The sequence below is a fragment of the Trichechus manatus genome, unplaced genomic scaffold (assembly GCF_000243295.1).
Source record: "Trichechus manatus latirostris isolate Lorelei unplaced genomic scaffold, TriManLat1.0 scaffold00009, whole genome shotgun sequence".
Taxonomy (NCBI): domain Eukaryota; kingdom Metazoa; phylum Chordata; class Mammalia; order Sirenia; family Trichechidae; genus Trichechus; species Trichechus manatus.
In genome coordinates, this window is record NW_004443945.1 from 17,510,570 (window position 1) to 17,533,909 (window position 23,340).

Genomic DNA, 23,340 nt, shown 5'->3' on the forward strand with positions numbered 1-23,340 from the left:
ATCCCGGTCAGAGCAGTCAGTGGTGGTAGCTGGGCACCATCTAGTTGTACTGGACTCAGTCTGGTGGAGGCCATGGTAGTTGTTAAAGACAGGCATTTTCAAGGGCTCTCAATGTTTCAATTAAATCCTAGAATAAACTACTCGGACCTCTGAAAACCTGCTCTGTGACCTTGTAAAAGCTATTCCACTCTTCTGGGCCCGTTTTGTCATTTGTAGGATGTGGCTCTTAATGTTTACCTGGAAGAGTTATAGGAGGATTAAAGGAGAAAAGGAATATGGAGTCAACCCAGCGCCTGCTTTGTAACAAGCCCACACCTGAGACTACTGCTTCCCTCTGCTACAATAACCGAAGGAAGATGTGAGGCATTCTGTTCTGAGGTAACTAAAAAAGAGAATCAGGAGGATTATTTCCTACAGCAACTAAAAATGAGAGGCTGTTGAAAGAACTTGGGATGGTTAGTTTAGAGAAAAAAGTATTTCTGTGAGTCCAGATACCAGAGTGCTGGTACATATTTGAAACCAGGGCTTCCCAGGGATTGAGAGGCCCAAGTGACTTCCTTTTTTGCGTGTGTGTATGTGTGGTTTCTGGTATAGTAAAAGAAAAATGTGAAATATAAAATAACAAAAAACTTAAGTGAGGTTACGAATATTGTGGCATACCTTAATTGTTCCATTTAACAAATGTTAACACACACAAAAACTGAACCTAATATAATTATACTAGTCATACGGTAATTAGTGGATACATGTATTTTTTTTTTTAAATCTTAATTCATAGTGCATTGCAGGCACTGTGGGCAGGTAATGGAACACAAACTTTTTCAACTGCCTCAGGCTCCGACTTGGAGAAAACCGCAACAGTTTGAGTTGAGGTTGGGTCGGAATGTGCTGGGGCGCGCTCTCTCTCTCACACCCACACACACACTCCCCCACTCCCCACCCCCCAGACCCTTTGTAGACCCCTTGGAAGGTGGGCCGGACATTCTACATTCCGAAAGCCACAGAGGTCAGAATCAGGCCCTGGAGTGGATACTCAGGACAGCCCAGGGCGCTGAGTAGCCTGACCCTGAGGTGTTGGGGTGTTGGGATAGTTGGTGGGGTACTCATTTGGCACTTGGACAGAACATGTATGCGACTGGAGCAACGATTCTTGGCTTTCGTGCGTTCAAGGAGCTCTCGGATCTGCCCGGGAGCCCTGCCTTGGCCGCTGGCTGGCTGCGCCCGATGAACCGCGCCAGGGGCGGCCGCAGACGCGCTCCGTCCCTCATGGTCTCGGCCCCGGAGCAGCGCAGCAGGAGCCGGGGGTGGGGTGGGGGGACAAGGAGGAGGCGCGGCCTGACCCCCGGCCCCACCTGCCAACGCCCCGGGCGAGGGGAGCGGTCGCAGGGCCCCGCCCCGGGCGGTAGGCCGGGCCCGCTGCGCCCACCGCCCGGAGCTCAGAGCCGCTGACGCGCCGCCGCCACCGCAGGTCGTGTACTCCGCGCTGCTCCTGGGCCTCCTCTCGAGCCATGAAGATGCACTTCTGTATCCGTGTCCCAGCAGCGGCCCGATGAGCTGGGGGGCCGCTACGTGGTGCGCCGGGGCCGGGGCTGGTTGGGCGGGGAGAGGGCTAGGGACAGTGGAGGAGCGGGGGCTCTCTTGGCTAACCCGGAACCCGGGACTGGGGTGTTTGTGTGTTTGCAGCTGTACTCTGTGTACCTGGACGGGTTCCTCTTCTGCCGGGTGCGCTACAGCCAGCTGCATCGTTGGAACGAACAGGTGAGCCCGTTGGAAGCGGGTACCAGCCGGTCCAGCTGAGGTTCTGACTGTGGAAGTCTCGCAAAACACTGGATCCTTCGGAAGTCTCAAGCTTCTAATCTGTGAAACAGGTCGTGGTGAGGATTCATTGTGAATTGCTTGGCATACAGCTCAATAAATACACGTTGCCACTTCTAAAGGTTCCTGGGTGGTGCACAGGGTTTGTGCTAGATTATTAACCCAAGGGTTGGCGGTTCAAACCCACCCAGCAGTGCCACGGAAACAGGCCTGGCAATCTGCTTCCGTGAAGATCATAGCCAAAAAAACTCATAGGAGTAGTTCTACTCTGTAACACATGGGGTCGCCACGAGTGGGAATCGATTTGATGGCAACGGGTTTGGGTTTTTGTTTCGGCCACTTCTAATCATCTACATCTTTGAGATGAAGGAACAGGGAGCAGTTGATTCTCCCAGCCCCTTCCCAGCTCTCAGATCCCCAGCAGCCCCAGCTGGCAGGGCGCTGGAGCGATGGTGGGCTCCGTTTCAGTACCAGCTGTTCCCCAGGGTAATGTCCCGGTTCAAAATGAGCAAACCGACTCTAGACGAGGGGCCTCTTTCCCATGGTGTAGAGTCCCAGGAATCGTGTATATGGGTATTTAGTCTCCTTTCTCTCCAGAGTTTCTTAGATTTACTCCCTTTTAAAAGGTGTGTCTGTATTTTTGTTTTCAAACGATTGTATGCATAGGTTTCAAGTACTGGCAGGCTTGAAACCCAGGAAACAGATGACTTATCAAGACAGGAGGCCATTCCCCGCTCTGGTTTCTCACTCTGATGTCCTAATGGTATTTTCTCTGGAGGCAGACTGATTTATTAGTCTGCTCTAATGGGTTTTGTTGTTCTAATAAGGAAATGTTATGAGTCTTCAAAGTGGGTTAGAGGAGTAAATGAAGTTTGGAAATAAATTCACCCTCGCTCCTTCCCTCCTTCAAAAGTTTCTTCTTTCTTCTCCTTCCCCCCGCCCCTTCATTTTTAAATTCTGTATCCTGATTATAAAGACAGCATATACCTAAGGTTAACACACACACACACACACACACACACACACATGCACACACACACACCCCTCTTAACAAAGACAGAAAAAACTTGCCCAGATGCAATAGCTATTAACATTTTGGGGAGAGTCCTTTTGGACAGTCTCTAGGTTTCCAGCAAGTAGATACACCATCTTTTGTTGATGGACAGCTCACTTTTTCTACTACAGGTAGTCCCCGATGTTGGGTCCCTTTCCGACCATTCTGTCGTAAGTCAGTTCTGATGTAAATTGAATACCTCTTTTTTTTTTTTAGTCTTCATTATTAATACCTCTTATTATCAGTGTCTCTTTGTCTTCGGGAGTTGGGAACATTACACTTAAACTTATAGATATATTTTAATATACACATACATACATAAAAAATACGCAAATCATAAAATTTACCCCCATGATAAAAAAGAGTTGGACAGCATTAGCATTTTGTCAGTTGCAGTAATAGCTCCACTTGTAGAAAGTTCTGGATCGTATGGATTATCTCTGGGAATGGGGATGGTGTTTCTAGTCAAAAAATTAGTGACAGTTGTTTCTGTGGTCCTTTTTTTTTTTGTTCATATATTTTTCATAACATCTCACTGCTTTCCAAATCTGCCTATTGACTTTAGCAAAGCGATCATGATTTGGGTTCATATTTTCAAGTAACTGAAGCCACTGATTTAGTTTAGAAAAATCTCCAGCTAGTCCTTTCACTGTAAAAATTTTTGACAACTTCTCTCCTTCCTCTTCCTCATTATTTCTTTCTTCTTCAGCATTTCTTTCGTCTTCAAAATCCATTAAGTCCTCATCTGTTAATTCCCCTTCTTTGTAATCTATGAGCTGTTTCACATCCACGATATCAAGTTCTAAATTCAGCATTCTTGCCACATGGATGATTTTTCCACTGATCTCTTCTAGCATATTTCCTGATCAAATGCTTAGAGCATGTTCATAACTCAGCAATTTTTTCCATATCCCCTGCTTGCATTTTCCCATAACTTCCTCCCAGGAAGATGTACTAACTATAAGATGTACAAAAAAAAAAAAAAGGACCGTAATAAATGTAGTTCGTCATAACTCGAATACGTTGTAAGTTAGGGACTACCTGTACTGAAAACATCCCTGCAATGAATCTTCTTGCTTACACATCATGTTGTTGTTATTGGTGCTGTTGAGTCGATTTCGACTTGTAGCAACCCCATGAGATAGGGTAGAACTGCCCCACAGGACTTTCTTGGTTGTAATCTTTACAAAAGCAAATTGCCAGGTCTTTCTCCTATGGAGCCGCTGGGTGGGTTTGAACTGCGAGCCTTGGTTAGCAGCCAAGCACTTAACCATTTGTTCCACTGAGGCTCTTTCACACATCATAGTGCATTGTAAAAGTCTGTTTTCAAGGTATGATTAAATATCTTTGGAGCCAAAACAAGAAAAAAAGTTGTTATGTGGTTGCTAGTATGGTCGTCATTCACTAGCACCTGGCACAGTATTTGTGACCTAGTGGGTCCTCAGAAATGATTGTCAAGTGACTAAATGAAGAAGGACATAGATTCAGACCTCTGAAAGATGAGAAGCTATGTATTATGAGACGTATCTGGGGAGCTGTGAGGACTGCAGAGACATGTAGGATGGAGATGTGGAGGGAGAGAAAGTATAGGTATTTAAGGCATTTGGAGGAGGAAGTGAGAGTATCATCTCCTGCCTTTCTCAATCTTCCTATAATGTGAGGTGTGAATGGGGAGGTAACCATCACAAGGTGAAAAGCAGGAAGCAGCAGAGAGGAGCAGGGAGAGCGTGAAACTGACTGACCACTTCCTGGATGGTTGCCTCACCTCTCTTCTCTAACCTGCAATTTCTCATCAGAAACAATAAGCAAGTAGGTGGTTATGGATGTCCACCTCACAGCATGCTTGTGAAGATTAGGGACCAGTTTCTCACAGTCGGACACAGGAAATGCTCAGTAAACATTTGCTGACTCAGAGGCATGAAGAGTTTCTGAATCTGACCCTCTTTAACCTACAGACTCAGGAAAATGCTTATTTTCAGGAAAACTGAAATATCAAATCCTAGCAAAGCCAAATGCACAGACATAAAGTAGGTCAACTTTTATTCTTGATCTTCTGTTTTGGAAGCTGTTAGGGGTTGAATTGTGTCCCCCCAAAATGTGTGTCAAGAGACACTAGGGAAAGATTAGTCCAAAGGACTAATGGAACACAACTAACTACCATAGCCTCCACCAGACTGAGTCTAGAACAACTAGATCGAGCCCGGCTACCACCACCAACTGCTCTGACAGGGATCACGATAGCGGATCCTGGACAAAGCTGGAGAAAAATATAGAACAAAATTCAAACTCACAAGAAAAGATCAGACTTACTGGTCTGATGGAGACTGGAGAAACCCCAAGAGTATGGCCCCTGGACACCCTTTTAACTCAGTACTGAAATCACTCTGAGGTTCACCTTTCAGCCAAAGATTAGACAGACCCATAAAACAAACAATAATAAATGTAGCTCAACCATGTAGAGACTAAATGGACACACACCCTAGGGGCAAGGACGAGAAGGCAGGAAGGTACAGGAAAGCACGATGAATGGAAATGGAGAATCCAAGGTCAAGAAGGGGAGAGTGTTGACATGTCATGGAGTTGGCCACCAATGTCACAAAATATGTGTATTGTTTAATGAGACACTAATTTGCTCTGTAAACCTTCATCTGAAGCACAATAAAAAAGAAAAAAAACTGTGTCAACTTGGCTAGGCCATGATTCCCAGTATTGTGTGGTTGTCCACAATTTTGTGATCTGATATGATTTTCCTATATGTTGTAAATCCTAACCTCTATGATGTTAATGAGGCAGAATTAGAAGCAGTTATGTTAATGAGGCAGGACACAGTTTACAGGATTAGGTTGTATCTTGAATCAATCTCTTTTGAGGTGTAAAAGAGAGAATCCAGCAGAGAGAAAAGAGACCTCGTGCCACCAAGAAAGCAGTGCCAGGAGCAGAGTGTGTCCTTTGGACCTGTGGTCCCTGCACAGAGAAGCTCCTAGACCAGGGAAAGATTGATGACACGGATCTTTCCCCAGAGCCAACAGAGAGAAAGCATTCCCCTGGAGCTGGCATCCTAAATTTGGACTTCTAGCCTCCTAAACTGTGAGAGAATAAACTTCTATTTGTTAAAGCCATCCACCTGAGATATTTCTGTTATAGCAGCCCAGATAACTACGACAAAAATTATGAACAAGAAGCCATTTGTTATTCACTGTGGTGGACTTTAAATATTGAATTGCCATAGCCCAGTGCCTTCTGTGGAGTATGCAATAGATGTTAATGAACATTTCATATATGTCCCCAGTTTTGCAAAATCGTAAGGTGGAGATTTCTTTGTTCAGTTTCCAACTTCCTTATACCTTATGCTTGTCACTTTTTCCTCTTTCTGTAGGAACAGCTTCATTTTAAAGAAACTATTTAGCTCTTAGGTGGCTATTGGTGTTTATTATTAATTTAAAACCATAACGGTTGAGTAGTTATGATGTGCTAAGATCAGTTATGATGTGCCAAGCACTTTACATGTAATGAATTATTTAATTTTTTCAACAGTCCTATGAGCTAGGACTATAATTAGCCCCATTTGGCAGATCAGAAACTGAGGCTCAACTTGCCCAAAGTTATACTACTAGCAAGTGGTGGAGGCAGAGTCAATTTCCAGAATCTGCTCCGATCCACTTCGTTATGTGGTCTTTTTTCTGAAGTTGAAAAATAAATTGTATCAGAAAAACAATGAATCAAATGATTGAGTCCTAAACTAATATGCTTTTATTATATTTGGAATTACTTAAGTGTGATCATCTTGTCTTTTTTTTTAACTGTAATGTAAATAATAAAATTGTTGTTGGGTGCCATCAATTTCAACTCATAGTGACCCCATGTGACAGAGTAGAACTGCCCCATAGGTCTTCTTGGTTGTAATCTTTATGGAAGCCAATTGCCATGTCTTTCTCCCATGGAGCCACTGGGTAGGTGTGAACTACCAACCTTTCAGTCAGCAGCTTAGTGCTTAACCATTGTACCACCAGGGCACCTTCAAAATAATAGAATACAGAATATAAAATTAGAAATTGCTTAAAGTTTACAGAGTGCTTCTATGCACAGAACTTTTTTCCTTTTTTTAAAAAAAGATACTATGTACATATAATAAAATGCCCCAATATTACGTGTTTGATGATTTTTGGTAAATGTATACAATTACCAACACTCTAATTAAGATTGAGAAGAGTTCCCTCTAAAAGTCCCTTCATCCTCATTGTCCTCCACCCTTACTGCCCACTCCTGGCCCGAGACAACCACAGATCTGCTTCCTGTTACAGTATTTTATTTCAACTGTCCAGCAATCCCCTGTGAGGTCAGTAGTGCAATGAGATCATCCCCATTGCCAGACTTAGCAAGTAGAAGTACAGAATGCCCAGTTAAACTGATTTGAGATAAACAACAAACACTTTTTTAGTGTAAGTATGTCCGTGCAATATTTGGGATGTATTTAACTGGGTGTCCTCTGTTTTATCTGGTGGCCTGGATTGAAAGGTTGGATGATCTCTTCCAGCCACTTCTCAGCTCGTTTTTGTTCTCCCTACTGCATGAAGTATGTGAAGCTGCTCAGAATCCTGAACCTGATTTAATACAAAGCACTTTAAAAAGAGAGGCAATATAAAGGCCCCATCTGTATGTGTGTGTGTATTTTGGTGAGTATAAGTTTCTGATGTTGACAAAGAATTTTGACTATACCATGGACTGCCAAAAGAACGAACAAATCTGTCTTGGAAGAAGTACAACGAGAATGTGTTTCCTTCACAATCTCAACTGACCAACCCAACTTCTCTCTGTGCCTTTAGGTAAATAAAACCAGTTTGGTTTACCCCTCCTCTCCTGCACCACCACCAACTGGATTTAAAGAAATCTGTGAAGGAAAAATTTCATTGATTCATTTTGGCCAAGTGTTAAAGGTGAGGCCATCCGGTGTAATGACATTGTTGTTGTTGTTGTTAGGTGCCGTCGAGTCAGTTCTGACTCCTAGCAACCCTACGTACAACAGAGCAAAACACTGCCTGGTCATGTGCCCTCCTCACAATAATTGCTATGCTTGAGCCCATTGTTGCATCCACTGTGCAGTCAATCTTGTTGAGGATCGTCCTCTTTTTCGTTGACCCTCTGCTTTACCAAGCATGATGTCCTTCTCTGGGGACTGGTCCCTCCTGATAACATGTCCAAAGTATGTAAGATGAAGTCTCTCCATCCTCACTTCTAAGGAGCATTCTGGCTGTACTTTTTCCAAGATAGAATTGTTCATTCTTCTAGCAGTCCATGGCATATTCAATGTTCTTCGCCAATACCATAATTCAAAGGCCTCAATTCTTCTTCGGTCTTCCTTATATTGATTGTCCAGCTTTCACATGCATATGAGACGATTGAAAATACCATGGCTTGGGTCAGGCACCCTTTAGTCCTCAAAGTGACATCTTTGTTTTTCAACACTGTAAAGAAATCTTTTGCAGCAGATTTGCCCAGTGCAATACGTTGTCTGATTTCTTGATTGCTGCTTCCATGGGCATTGATTGTGGATCTAAGTAAAATGAAATCCTTGACAACTTCAATATTTTCTCTGTTTATTGTTTATTTTCTCTGACGTTGCTTATTGGTCCAGTTGTGAGGATTTTTGTTTTCTTTATGCTGAGGTGTAATCCCTACTGAAGGCCGTAGTCTTTGATCTTCATTGGTAGTGCTTCAAGTCCTCTTTACTTTCAGCTCAATGAGCAGGAGACTTGTCTCTTTGCACACTCTGCCAGCATCAGTCGTGGCAATGCAGCAAGTCAGGGAAGCTTGCAAAGGACCTTTCAGTGGCAGGCAATGGCTGTGCCAGCCCACATGCACTGACTCGGTCCTCCTACCTGACGGTGCTGCCCAGCCTGGCTCCTTCTGCCCTCGAACTTCATCACCTCTTTCCCCATCTAACTTCTGTTCCCTATCAGGCTGGCCCACTCATTGCCTCTGCCCAGCTCCCATCCACTACCTGGGAAGACCCCTGGCTTCTGACCCACTTGTCAGGGACCAAGCCTTTCACAAGGCCCACCTCAAGCCTCGCTTCCTCTGGGAGCTCCCCCTTGATTGCACAAGATGCTTTTCTCTGATTCCTGTGTTTTTCTAGATTTGTGTTTAGACCTTGTCATGTTCCTCTTTTTGCGTGTACATTTTGTTTCCTCTGATTATTTAGGAGCAAAACAAAATATTTAATGAAGGAATGGGTGAAGGCTCTGGGTATAGAATACTGAGCACAGAATCCTGCCGCAGTAGAAGAAGAAGAAGATGATGATGATGAAGATGATAGTGAATAGACTGAGTCCAAGTCTGCTTCTCATTAGCCATAGGACCCTGGTGTAAGTCATTACATGTCCCTGGTTACTCCTCTGTCCAGGAGGAAGGATGACAACATTAATGATGATGGTGGTGATGATCTACCTCACAGAGCTGCTTTGAGGAGCAAATGGGATCGTACTGCTTTGAGCTGTGACCCTTTAGCTAGCGAATCTGGATTTTTGCTTACAAGGGAACTTGGGGAGGTGGAATGAACGACTCAGCATCAGAAGAGAAGACTGTAGAAAGGACACAGCTTGTGCTTAATTCCACTTGTCCCAGGTCATCATTACTCTGGGATGGGCATGAGGAGATTGTGCTGGGATTTAAAATGTATATATTATCTGAATATGGTCTTCCAAAACAAACAAATAAATAAATCTCTTTAAACAGTTTTTTGAAAGTGAGATTGGGCTAAACCCTGTTGTTGTTGTCTTGTGCCATCAAGTTGATTCCATCTCTTGGCAAAACCCTGTTGTTGTTACTGTTAGGTGCCATTGAGTCCTTTCAACTCATAGCGACCCCATGTGACAGGGTAGAACTGCCCAATAGGGTTTTCTTGGCTATATTCCAAGGAGCGGCTGATGGATTTGAACTGGTGACCTTTTGGGTAGCAGCCGTAGCTCTTAACCACTATGCCACAAGGGTTTTCTGGCTAAACCCTAGTACCAGATAATTCTCTGTGTGCTAATAGTTCGGATAGCTAAACCATGTGCAGATGAGACCTATAGAATAGGTTCTGCTTTGGAAGCGTTGAAGAACTTGTGGAGTTGATGACTGACTTTTGGCAGGTTTAGCTACTCTGTTTACTCTGTGTTTATCTATCCCCCGACCAGATTATAGAAGGGAGGGTAAAACATTCCTGGAGAAGGCAGCTCAGGTTGTAAAACCTGCTGGGAGGGTTTGTGCTCTGTGATGGGTATTAGACCCTTAATCTTTGTTGACATTTTCCCCAGCTCTGGCCTCAGGGTAGGCACTTCCCCCCAGATGCTCTCCTGCAGCTGCACAACCCAGGCAGCTCTGCTGGCTCAAGGCTGCTGTTATTAGAACCAATTCGAGAGCATCTGTGACATTTATGGACGCATGCCAAGGAAGACAATTGCCTTTTAAAGATCACTTAATCAGTTAATCAAGAAATAATTGCATGCAAAGAAGACAAATTTCTGATTCCATTTAATGACATTAGTAGAGATGGGTGCATAAATCCCAGTTTGTTTGAATAGTCCTGCCCAGGATGCTGCTACATCTGGGATACGTTTTGACAGTCTCAGGCACGGTAGGAAAATTTCCTTGAGTTTAAAAGAAATAGAATTGTTGCTATAAAATATTTTATACTACTAGATTTAGATGAGAGGTTGCAAACTTAAATGGCTACAAGGGTCAGGCAAACAATTTAAATGGCTTTAATTTTCTTTCAGCCATGGTACCATGTTAAAAACAACTGGGTTTCTGAGTGGTTTTCTTTCTCCTGTTTTAAGAGAATGATGCTGTACCTTATCTTCAAGCTGCCACTGTAAGTGTAGGACTGGAATGAAGGAAGGTGAACTTTTGATTATCTTAATTTTAAAAATAATTTTTTGGTACATCCGCTATTTAGCTTACATTAAAAACAATTATCACCATGATGTTGGGTGACATGTGGGTGGGTGGTAGACAAGAGGCTGATGGGTTTTCTGTTGAGATCACGTATAAACTTTATAGGAATTCTGTAAAAATCAGCACTGTCTGATAGAAATATAATGCAAGCCACATATGTAATTTTAAGTTTTATGGTAGCTATATTAAAAAGCATAAAAAGAAATGGGTGAGATGAATTTTAATAATATATTTTATTTAAACCAGTATATACAAAATATTATCATTTAAACATGTAAGCAATATAAAAATTATTAATGAAATAATTTTCGTACTAAGACTTTGAAATCTGGTGTGTATTTTAAACTTACAGCACATCTCAATACGGACTAGCCATATTTCAAGAGCTCAGTAGCCACAGGAGGCTATTGGCTACCACAATTGTAAACATTTGTCTAAGTTCAGATTTGGTGGAGGTGAAGATAGGGTGGGTTGAGGAATTAAGTTCCTAACTGTCATCACTGATATTACAGATGCTATTGTGAAATAAATTTAGGAAATATTGTATGACATGGGCAGTCTTGTAAAACAAAGGAAAAATAAAAATACAGACCAAATCTACCGAACTGAGACTGGAGTGATCAGCCTGTGAAGTGTCTAATAGTATCTTTAGAAACGGGTACTGTAATGAATTCCTCCTTAAGAAAATCAGATTATACTGTTTTCCTCCTTTTGGCCACCAGGAAGGATTATTTTTCAGTAAAGTGCTAGAGTGGGACTTGCCCTAAGAGGAGGCTTTGGTATCTCAGCCAGCCTTGAATTGGAGACTCACTCACCCAGCTCTGTGTTTTCTGGATCTCGCAGCTGAGGCGGATCTTTGGAAATTGCCTGCCGCCCTTTCCACCAAAGTACTATCTCGCAATGACTGCGTCGATGGCTAATGAGAGGAGGGACCAGTTGGAACAATATTTGCAAAATCGTATGTATTTGGTATTTTGTTTTATTTTTTATAGTTTATTGAGATGTGTTACACAAGTTAAAATTCACCTGTTTCAATTGTATAATTCGATGGTTTTAGTATACTTACAGACTTGTTGCAACCATCACCATAATCTCATTTTAGAACATATTTATCACCCCAAAAAGAAACCTCATACCCATATACTAGCAGGTCCCCTAGTCCCCTCCCCCAGCAGCTCCTGGCAACCGCTACTCTACTTTCTGTTTCTATAGATTGGGACATTTCATATAAATGAAACCATACAATATGTGGTCCTTGTATTTGGTTTTAAAAATATCTTATGTTCAGATTCACCCTCTGGTGCTGTATGTTGGCTTTGATTATTGGAGTCAAAGAAATGTTATCTGCTCCTTAGCCATGAGACCAGGCAGACGTTTTGATCAAGGAATCAATAGATGAATTCTGATCAAAAGGGGGAAAATATGGAACAGAATTTATTACAGAATCCAGACTCACTGGACCTATGGAGACTGGAAGACCCCTGAAAATGTCACTCTGAGGAAATCTTCAAACCATAAACCAAAAGTATCCCCCGAAGTCATCTTTAAACTAAACATCTATTTAGCTAAATTAGTAAAGAATGTTTGTCACGAGCATTTTGCTCTTAAAGAATTATCTATGTGAAAGCAAATTGTCAACATAACTCTAAAGCATAGGTGAGAAGTTTAGGGGGTAATGAGTCTAAGTCAACAGTGGTAAAACAATATGGGTAGAGATGTGAGAATGGCGACACAACTTGAAGAATGTAACCAATGTTATTGAATTGTGCATGTAGGAATTGATGAATGGGTATATGTTCTGCTGTGCATGTTTTCACCAAAATTAACATTGAAAAAAAAGAAGAAGAAAGAAGTGTTATCTAGGTTAAGACTGAACGAAGGGATGAGATGAGCTGTTTACATGAAAGCTCTTGGGAATTATCAGAGATATTTGCTGGCAATGCCAGAGATGGCACCTCCATCTCAACCCTCACCTGAGAAGGCATGCTAGGGCACCAGGACACTCGGAGGTCTGCCCTGGTCCCTGTGGGGCTTACAGTACAGCAGTCTTTGCTTATTGCCTGGGTCCCAAAAAATGCTGTGGACAGCAAAACTGGGTTGGCAAGATTAAGTTCTCACGGAAAAGAGGGGATCAGGGGTAAATAGCAAAAGTAGCATTAAAATATTTAAGCAGTTTTTTTTTTAATTGGAAAACAGAATACGCATAATACTTTAAAATATATAAACTGTATAAAAGTGTATGCAATGAACGATAATTTTCCCTCCAACCCCAGACCCCCATGCCTTCAGAAGCAAACACTATCACCAGTGTCCTGCGTATTCCTCAGAAACAATCTGTGTGTGTACTAGTGGATGTATGTCCCCCTTTTTATTTAACACAAATTGAAGCTTAGTTTACACATTTTTCTGTACCTTGATTTAAAAAAACAAAACAAAACTTTTATTTTGAAATAATTTCTGACTTATGGAAAAGTTACAAAAATAATACAAAGAATTTTTTGTATACCCTTCACCTAGATTAGCCAAATGTTAACATTTTATATTTGATTTAATCTCTTTCTCTTTCCTATGCATGCATATATATGTGCACATAGATAGATATACATGCATATACATATATAGGAGCCCTGGTGGCACAATCATTAAGCACTCAGCTGCTAACCAAAAGGTCAAAGGTTTGAACCCACCCACGGCTTCCAGGGAGCAAAGACCTGGCAGTTTACTCCCATAAAGATTACAGCCTAGGAAACCATATGGGGCAGTTCTACTCTGTCCTATAGGGTGGCTATTAGTTGGAATTGACTCAACTGCACATAACAACATATGCATATATATATATGTGTGTGTATATTAAATAAAGGAACCCTGGTGGCACAACGGTTAAGCACAGCTGCTAACCAAAAGGTTGCCAGTTTGAACGTACCTGATGGTTCTGCGGGAGAAAGACTTGGTGATCTGCTCTTATAAAGATTACAGCCTAGAAGACCCTATGGGGCAGTTCTACTCTCACATTGGGATCACTATGAGTCAAAATTGACTCGGCAGCAAATAACAACAACAACGAATATATACATATACGTATATATTTGTTGTTGTTATATGTATATATTTGTTGTTGTTAGTTGCCATCTGCAATACTATGAAGCATTTCAAAAAACAATACACACAAACAACAAATATATACATGTACACACATATATATTTTTTGAAATGCTTAATAGTGTTGCAGACATAAGCCACTTTACCCCTAAATACTTTTTAGACTATTTACTAAGATCAAGGACATTTTCTTACATGACCACAGTATGTTATCAAAATCAGCAAATTAACATCGGTACAAGAATGTTATCTAATCTAGAGACGTTATTCAAACTTCACCAACTATTCCATTAATGTCCTTCACAGCAAAAGAAAAGAAGTTTTCTTTTGTATGTTGATTTTTTTCTCTTAAAATATATATCTAGAGATCATTCTAGATCAGCAATTATAGATTAACCTTATTTTCATTGCTGTACATTATATGGATACATATGTACATATATATAATTTATTTTGTTGTTGTTGAGAATATACACAGCAAAACATATACCAATTCAACAGTTTCTACATGTACAATTCAGGGATATCGATTACTTTCCTCAAGCTGTACAACCATACTCACTCTCCTTTTATGAGTTGTTCCTCTCCCATTAATATAACCTCACTGTCCCCTAAGGTTCCTATCTAATTTTTCAAGTTGCTATATATATATATATTTTTAAACATGTTAAATAAAAGTTCTAGAAGTTATCTATTTCCCATTCATTTTCTGTAATGGAGAATATGCTTCTTTTTAACCAGTTGAATGAGCCCTTTCTAGCTCAAAATGTAACATGTTTTGAATTTTCATTCTCTCTTGGTTTGTTTCCTCAAGTCTTAAGGAAGTACTCCTTTAACACCTGATCTTTTCATAAATTATCACAATGCTTAAGATATCATTTTTCCAGGCCTGGTCTTTATCCATATCATCAGGATGTCTTATGCATCCTCCTGGAATTAAGACTTAAAAAAGCTGCATTGGGGCATTAGGCCGCCCCTACCAACTCCACCATCATGTCCATCCCCCTGAATTTCATCCATTGTTCTGGGCTTAGATCCATATAGTCAGGAAGCTCAAGTTCATCCTAGAATTTGTTTGAGGTTCAGAAGCTCCATGCGCAGAGACTTAAAACTTGGCCAGTTGTGAGCAGTGGAGTGGGTAGGGAGCCTGGTAGAAGCTAAACTTTAGGAAGGGATCACAGGACCCCGAAAGAGAAAAATGACCAAACCTAGTGAGGGAAGGAAGTCGGCCTGGTGGGCCTGGTGACCCACCATAGGGCCTAAGGGTCAGAGAGTTCTGTGTATGGGCGCAGAATGGGTCACATCTACTCATCACTCCCAAAATAATTTACTGCAAGGCTGGAACTATGGGAAAAGCTACCTGCTGCTTCTGAGCCCAGTGGACAGGCACCAAGTAAGAGAGAAGGGATTCGTCCCCGAGCCAGGTCCTGGAGCTCTTCTGACTTCTGCAGATACAGGCAGGGAAAGGGGCAGTGAGCCAGAGGGTAAGGCAACACGAATGATGGGCCAGGCCGGAGAGTCAGTACTGCCATTCTCTTTGGGACCTCAGAAGTAACCAAGGGGCCAGTCAGGGGAGGGAGAGACCCTGCAACTGAGGCAATGAAAATACAAATTACTGAGCTTATTGCGGAGTTCCTGGGTGGTGCAAACGATTTACACACTTGAGGGCTAACTGAAAGGCTGTCGGTTCGAGTCCACCCAGACACATCTTGGAAGAAAGTCCTGATGATCTACTTCAGAAAAATCAGCCGTTGAAAACCCCTTGTTGCACGTTTCTACTCTGACACACGTGTGCTCGCCATGAGTCTGAATCAACTTGACAGCAGGTGGTTTTCAGTATGCTCATTGCAAATACAATAACAATACCAACAGTTGACTGTTCTCCGCATTTAACCCATATTAACTCATTTAATCTCACCAGAACCCTGTGAGGTAAGATTATCATTACCATTTCACAGATAAGGAGACTGAGATGCAGAAAGCTTGAGCAATTTATCCAGGGTTATCCAGGGGTAAGTGGCAGAGTTGGGACTGGAATCCAAGCAGTCTGGTCTCAGAGGCCAAACTCTTAAGCACTGTGCCACACGGCATATGGAATGTACCATGACACCTGAGGCTTCGTATCTGGAGGGGGAACTGCCTAGGAGCAGAGATTCCCCCAAGTCGGGGCTTACGATGATCATGATTGCATCGCACCTCTGTCGCATGTGCTAAGCGAGGACAACTCCGAGGTGCTGGATGGTGTGTACAAGTGTATGTTTCTGGGAGTAAAGGTTTAATAAATACTAGAGACTATCCTTTAAAAGACAGATCACGCTACCACCTCCAAGAGAAATTCCTGAGTTAGGATACCTGTCTGAGTTGGAGGAAAACATCTTCTTGCTCTCCTATTTATTTATTTACTCTTTTGGTGGGCAGGGGGGTGGGTCCTATAACAGAAGGACTTGAGCACCCCAAGTACAAAGATTTTTACTAGGGAGAGGTTGATAGACTGCGTTGTTTGAGGTGGGATATTATGGCATGGAGGGTTAGGCAAGCCCTCATAATCACATGCTCAGGAGCCTCTGTTTCTTTATTTGTAAAATGGAGATATTTACCTCAGAGTTTGTTGCAAAGATAAAATGAGCTAAAATATACAAAGTACTTAGCACATTACCTGATACTTAACAGTTGTATAGTAAATACTAGTTAGATGAATACTTTTTCAACAGCTTTTCCCATCCCCAAGAATCCATGTTAATGATTCTAAGCTTATTTTGCATAAATACCACATAGATGCTAGGAAATTAGGCACCGGCTTGTTTATTTTCCCCTGAGACTCCCCCTCAGGAAGGAGGGAATGCCTTTTATAAAAAGCCTTTCATGTTACGGAGACTCACTTACCTTATTTTGGAAAACATAGCACTACTTGGGAAAGGAGCAACCTGAAATTAATCAGTCAGTGCTAGATTTGAATACTGTTGGAGGTTATTTGATGAAATCAGTAAAACAACAACCAAAGGGGTGAGGGTAGGAAGGAAATTTAACACGGATTTGGTAAGTGTATAAGTTTAGCTAAAATTCAGGGTCCAGGAGGAGAGGATTGTGGGAAGGGAGATTATAAACAGGGAAGCCAGCCAGCTGCATCCGTGTGTTTGGAGTTCTCAGGTGGAATGTCTCCTCATTCTGCTTTGGCCGCAGGACCTGGGTATTGGTGTCTGGAGCTTTAAAACTAAGGGGGAAAATATACTTTTTCAGTAGAATATCTTGCTAAATAAAATACCTTAAATTTCTCTGTCTTATAACCATTTCTTTTGTAACCTCAAGAGCTTTTGGCATTAAAAGAGGTCCTCTCAAAATTTAAAATTTTCAAATTACCAATTGTCTTGCTAAACTGGGAGTCCAGATCCAAGTTTTAAGATATTTTTGCTGCTTCATATTAATTTCATTATCATCCTGGAAGGGAAGTGAGATGGACATGGAGCACTAAACATGAATGAAGTGAGATTTCTGTGAACACAGTCACCCTGGATTGGTGTCGTGGGTTCACGTGTTGTCAAGGCTGCCTGGAGGAGGCAAGCTTTGTGGATTTCTGTGTCTATGAAAGCTACCAGCTCTACCTCCTTCAAGGAGGCAACAGAACCCTAGCAAGGCATGGAGAACCCCTGGGGAACAGAGCAATTTGATAAAGAAGGCCCGGCCCAGCCCCCTGCTAATTCATTTTGCTGTCCATATTTTTCAGTAACCATGGACCCAAACGTGTTGAGAAGTGATGTCTTCGTTGATTTTTTAAAACAGTTACAGCTGGTAAGCTTGCTGTTCTTTAATGAGGCCATTATTTCTCTTCAGAACACGTCTGTTATTTAACCACGCGTGTACGTGTGTGTCTGTGTGTGTGTGTGCGCGCGCACATGCGTGTGTTTCTGGCCTTCATCCACACAGAGCCGGGACTCTTGGGTGAAATACATTCATTTGGAGTAGATCAGAGGGTCAATAGTTTCTATTTTGTTCTTTTGGAGATTTAGATTCTAGATGGAAAATAAAGTTGTTTCACTTGACCGTTGGCTCATTTTAATTAAGAAGTTACTTTTTCTGTAGCCTAAGCATTGTACGTTTCAAAACCGGCCATGAGGAAGACAGCCTTAGAGTGTGGAAAAAGAACTACAACTTTTATTGCTAAGGGATCCCATGACATGTGCGTGACCCTAGTTTTGTAGCTAAAATTTCCAAGTGTACCAAGGTAAAGACATCAGAACAGTGGGCCATGCTAGCTACTACTTGTATATTCTCTGCTCTTAGCTTTACTGTAATGGGTTATGGAGAAAATTCAGCCTGAATCGCTTGAGGCACCGCAACTCCATTTCCTTTATCAATCTAAAGAGTTGCTGGCCACTGGGCGCCTAGAGGCTGAAACTTCACTAGGGGCATTTGTTTAGCACATCTCTTATTCTAATTGTACACATGGGACCATTTTTATGCCTGCGTGCATGTGCTTGACTGAATGGAAAGCTCTGAAAGGATTGCAGTTGTACAATAATATGCTGTTATTGAACTTGATCCCTATCTAGGGGAGGAATGATACCTTGATCAGATTTGCAAAAACTAGAGCCATGTTGTTCCATAAGCAACATTTCCTTCATACAGTGGTTCACGTGTACTGGCAGACCACCCTGAGACCTGTCCCCACCACCTCCCATTGTGTATTGGTTCATATTTTTACATATACTTGATGGTTTAAAACTATATACGTTCTTTTTTCTTTGAAAAGTTCCTTGTGTGGTGGTGATGTTGGTGGTAGTCAAATTCAAACAGCACGTGGGGTAACCATGAGTCAGAATCTATGGCAACTGGGTTTTTTGTTTGTTTGCTTGTTTTATTGATACATTATTATTAATTAAAGCCCCTACTTAATTCAGATTTCCTTACTGGTGCCTTATGTCTTTTTCTGTACCAGGATCCCATCCAGGATACCTCGTTACAAGTAATTGTCAAGTCTCCTTAGTCTCTTCTTGGCTGTGACAGTTTCTCAGACTTTCCTTGTTTTTGATGATCTTGACAGTTTTGAGGAGTACCGGTCAGGTATTTTGTAGGTTACACCTCTACTGGAATTTATCTAATGTTTTTCTCATGATTAGACTGGTGTTATGGATTTTGATGCGGAAAACCACAGAGGTAAAGTGCCATTTCCATCACATCATATCAAGTGCATAGTAGCCACATGATTATCACTGCTAATGATGACCTTGATCACCTGGCTGAGTGCGTGTTGGCAAGTTGTCAAGTTACTCTTTTTTCCCTCCTTTCCATACTGTACTCTTTGGAAGGAAGTCACTATATGCAGCCCACAATTAAGGAGTGGGAATTTATATTACCCTCCTTTATTAATTTTGCTGTTCAAATTGTTTCAGCTTTGTGCATTGGGAACTCTAATTTGGTTCTTGTGTCCCTTTGACACACACTCATCAGTGTGTTTTGTTTTGCTTTTGTTTTTGGAGTATTTTTTCTTTTTTAACTTTCTGCTCCAGGCTCATCTTGTATATTTCCTGCCCTAGAAACAGTCCTAGAATCAGCTGTTTCTCACAAGAGCTTTGCTTCATTTTACTGGAGAATGGTATTAGGAGCCAAGATCTGGGCTCCAGATCATATCCTTTTTGCTTAACAAAGAAGCACATACTCTACACACTTGCTTTACCTTGTTTTTTAAAACTGACATCTTGCAGATTATTCTATATCAAGACACAGACATAAGTTTGTTCTTGGTTATATCACCTATTTTGCACCTTGTGGTTTTTGTTCTTAATGCTTTTTAAAAAAATGCTTTGGAGCTTTGATTTGTGTGTCTTTTTTTTTCTTTCGATAATTTGAAGGATTTTTATCTGATTTTAGTTTTCTTAGTACCTTACCTTTATAACCTTATATAACTGTCTTATGCTACCAGCTGCATTTTATCTATCTATCTGTCTAAGCAAGCAAGCTTCCCAGGTGATTGTGCTCTGTGGCCAGGTTTGGGAACTCCTGAAATTACAGTATTACCTGTCTCTCCGTGCCTTAATTTTAAATATCTAGACCAGAGAATCTCATTGGCCCAGTTTGGGTCAGATGTCCTCCCCTCCTCTAGCTAGCTGTGTCCAGGGGTGTGGGGGTAGCAATTCATAGGACTGCCATTTCTTGGGGCTATGGATGGAGCACATTCTCTAAGGAGAGGGTATAGGAAGAGAGGCAGCGCTTCACCTTTCCTCCTTCACCCCAGCTCTCCCTTACAATAATCCCATTTTAATCAGTGATGCAGCCATTTTCCCAGTCTCCTGCTATAGAAATCTCGGCATCATTTATTCAGTAAGTATTTTCTGAATGTTTGCTGATTACTAGGGCACATACTTGGTGCTGAGGACACAATGGCAGCAGGTGAGATGACTGAGGGGCAAGACTACGGAGCCTCTGACCTCTGTCGACCTGAGTGGTGGCCAGTGTGGCTGGAATGCTGAGACCATGGAGACGGGGTGGAGGAGGAGTACCACGATGAGGCTGGAAATGGCGGGAAGGGCAGATTATGCAGGGCTTGGAGGCCAAAAGAAGAATTTCATTCCTTGTCCAAGGACAGTGTAAAGACACTGGAGGGGTTATAAGCAAGAGAGGGACATTTTTAAGTTTACATCTTAAAAATATTTCTTTGGCCGCTGTGTGGAGCATACTTTGTAGGAGGGAAGAATGGAAGCAAGGAGACCGGTAGGGAGGCGATTGTAGAAGTCTAGGGGAGAGGAGATGTTAGTTGGGTCTAAGGCGCTGGAGGTGGAGATGGAGAGATGTGGGTGGATTCAAGAGATAGTTTAAGATGTAAAATATAGCAAACTCAGTATTAGATTGGATTTGAGTGGTGACAACATCTTTGAATCTCTTTTGACTTTATTTCTTACCTGTAGCCACTAAGTCAAATCAAAGTTAAGTTACTTCCTCCTTATCCCTACTGCTAAACAAGTAAGCTACCATTTGAATTTTGGCCATGAGTGCTGTTCTAAATTCCAGGTATGTTACCTCCTTGACTCCTCACCACAATCCTAAGAGGTAGGTACTATTACTGTCCTTATTTTAGAGCTGATGGAATGAGGAATAAAGAGGAGAAGTAGCTTGCCCAGGTTTATACAAGGTCATATGCAGCAAGTGGTGGAGCTATGCTTGGAATCCAGGCAGTCAGCTTTGTGGCTTGTGCTCTTCTCAATCACCATGGTCTAGTCCAGTCCTGCAGCACCTCGAGGGTGGATGGCTGCAACCAACTTCTCTTTCAGGTCTCTCACATCCTCCAATGTGTCTTCCAGTCCATTTTACACCACACTGCCACACAAATCTCCCTATAACTCCATTTCCATCTTTCCGTTTTCCTGACCCAGACTCACCATGGCTCCCTTTTGCTTTTTTAATACAACCTTCAGTCTCTGATTTCAGGACCATCTATAATCTGACTCACTCTACCAATCCATCTGCTTCCTCACTTTTCTTTTGCAGAAGAATTTAATAAAGAAACATATGCATTTATATTTTTCCCTCTATACTTTTTTAAGGGTTTACTTTATATTTTTAAAATGATTTATTTTATTTTGTTGTTATTATTGTTGAAAATATCCATAGCAGAACATACACCAATTCAACAATTTCTACATGTACAATCCAGTGACATTGATTACATTCTTCAAATTGTGCATTCTCACCTCCTTTTCCAAATTGTTCCACCCCCATTAACATAATCTCACTACCCCCTAAGTTTCCTGTCTACCCTTTCAAGTTGCTGTTGTCAATTTGATCCCATATAGATGGTTCTTTAAAAGAGTACAATGCTCAAGGCAGACATTCTTTACTAATTGAGCTAAACTATTGTTTGGTTTAAAGAAGACTTCAGGGGCTATTTTTGTCCCCTATAGTTTTTCAATTGGTTTATTGTGGTAAAATATTATGTATAACAAAATATTTGCCAACTCAACATTTTTTACGTGTACAATTCAGGCACATTGATTACATTCATCATATTGTACACCTATCACCCTTATCCTGCATTTATATAGTTTAGACAGTTACTGGTCTGCAATAGTTTGCAGTCAGGTAACGAATGCTAGGCTTTCCTTTGGAATCTTATCAAAAAGCAATGCCATTCTTTCCATTCATTTTGTGAGGTCCCCCTCACCCCAAAAGGTGTTTGTGAGTTCAGGCCAAAAAACTTTAAGAACCTATGACCTAACTAAGTTGTGTCTAGAAAGGGATTATTCAGAATAGTCGTTCTTGGGCAGCCCCTTACCCCTGACTACCTGTATCTCAGGAGCCGTGATGGCACAATGGTTAAGCCCTTGGCTGCTAACCAAAACGTCTGATGTTTGAACCCACTGTCTTAGTCATCTAAGTGCTGCTATAACAGAAGTACCACAAGTGGATGGCTTTAACAAAGAGAAGTTTATTCTCTCACAGTCCAGTAGACTACAAGTCAAAGTTCAGGGCATCAGCTCTAAGGGAATTCTTTCTCTCTCTGCTCTTGAGGAAGGTCCATGTCATCAATCTTCCCTTGGTCTAGGAGCTTCTCTGCACAGCAACCTCAGGTCCAAAGGATGCACTCTGCTCCTGGCACTGCTTTCTTGGTAGTATGAGTTCCCATGTCTCTCTGCTCGCTTCTCTCTTTTATATCTCAAAAGAGATTGGATCAAGACACTATCTAATCTTGTAGACCTCATCAATATGACTGCCACTAATCCATCTTATTGCATCATATCATAGCATTTACAACACATAGGGAAATCACATCAGATGATAAAATGGTAGACAGTCATATACTACTGGGAATCATGACCTAGCCAAGTTGACAGATATTTTGGGGGGACACAATTCAATCCATGACACCCACCATCCACTCCATGGGAAAAAGATGTGGCAGTCTGCTTCTGTAAAGATTATAACCGAGAAAACCATATGAGGCAGTTCTACTCTCTCGTCTAGGGTTACTATGAGTCTGAATCAACTTGATGGTACACAACACATTTGGCCGTATTTCCGCCAAATGTGGGGCCTGGGAAGCGCTGCAGGGGAATGAGGGATCTCATTCAAAACTCCACTGGAATGCTGTAAGGTAGAAGTGAAGGCATAAAGAGAGTGTCGCCTGAGGTATGTAGGAAGCTCAGAGCCTGCGCTGTGGAGAAGGGAGACAAGTGGCTCTGGCATTCTGTTGAAGGGTTTCAAGTGGTTCTCAACAGATGCTGAGAGGTGGATTATTCCAGCACTGGGTATTTGAAGGGAACACCTGGTAGGTGGTTCAGCATTTGCTGATCCAGAGGCTAGTAGTGACACTGAGAAGCTATCGAACTCTTTGAAAAGTTACAAACACAGTGATCGAGGAAGTAGCAAATTCACATCACACAGACAGAAACTTATTGTACGTGGCGGGAGGCACCATAACATGGCAGCTGAGCGTTAGGATGGCTATA

General features: G+C 41.8%; 1 protein-coding gene across 1 annotated transcript in view; it reads left to right on the forward strand.

The window, feature by feature from the left end:
- The first annotated feature begins 1,508 nt into the window (after window positions 1–1,508).
- The window catches only part of SNX31 (sorting nexin 31), a 69,221-nt gene continuing 47,389 nt past the window's right edge, over window positions 1,509–23,340 (forward strand). The window contains 6 exon segments of the mRNA XM_023726030.1: window positions 1,509–1,528; window positions 1,530–1,572; window positions 1,684–1,758; window positions 11,648–11,762; window positions 17,625–17,689; window positions 18,837–18,863. Coding sequence (XP_023581798.1) covers window positions 1,509–1,528; window positions 1,530–1,572; window positions 1,684–1,758; window positions 11,648–11,762; window positions 17,625–17,689; window positions 18,837–18,863 — 345 coding nt within the window.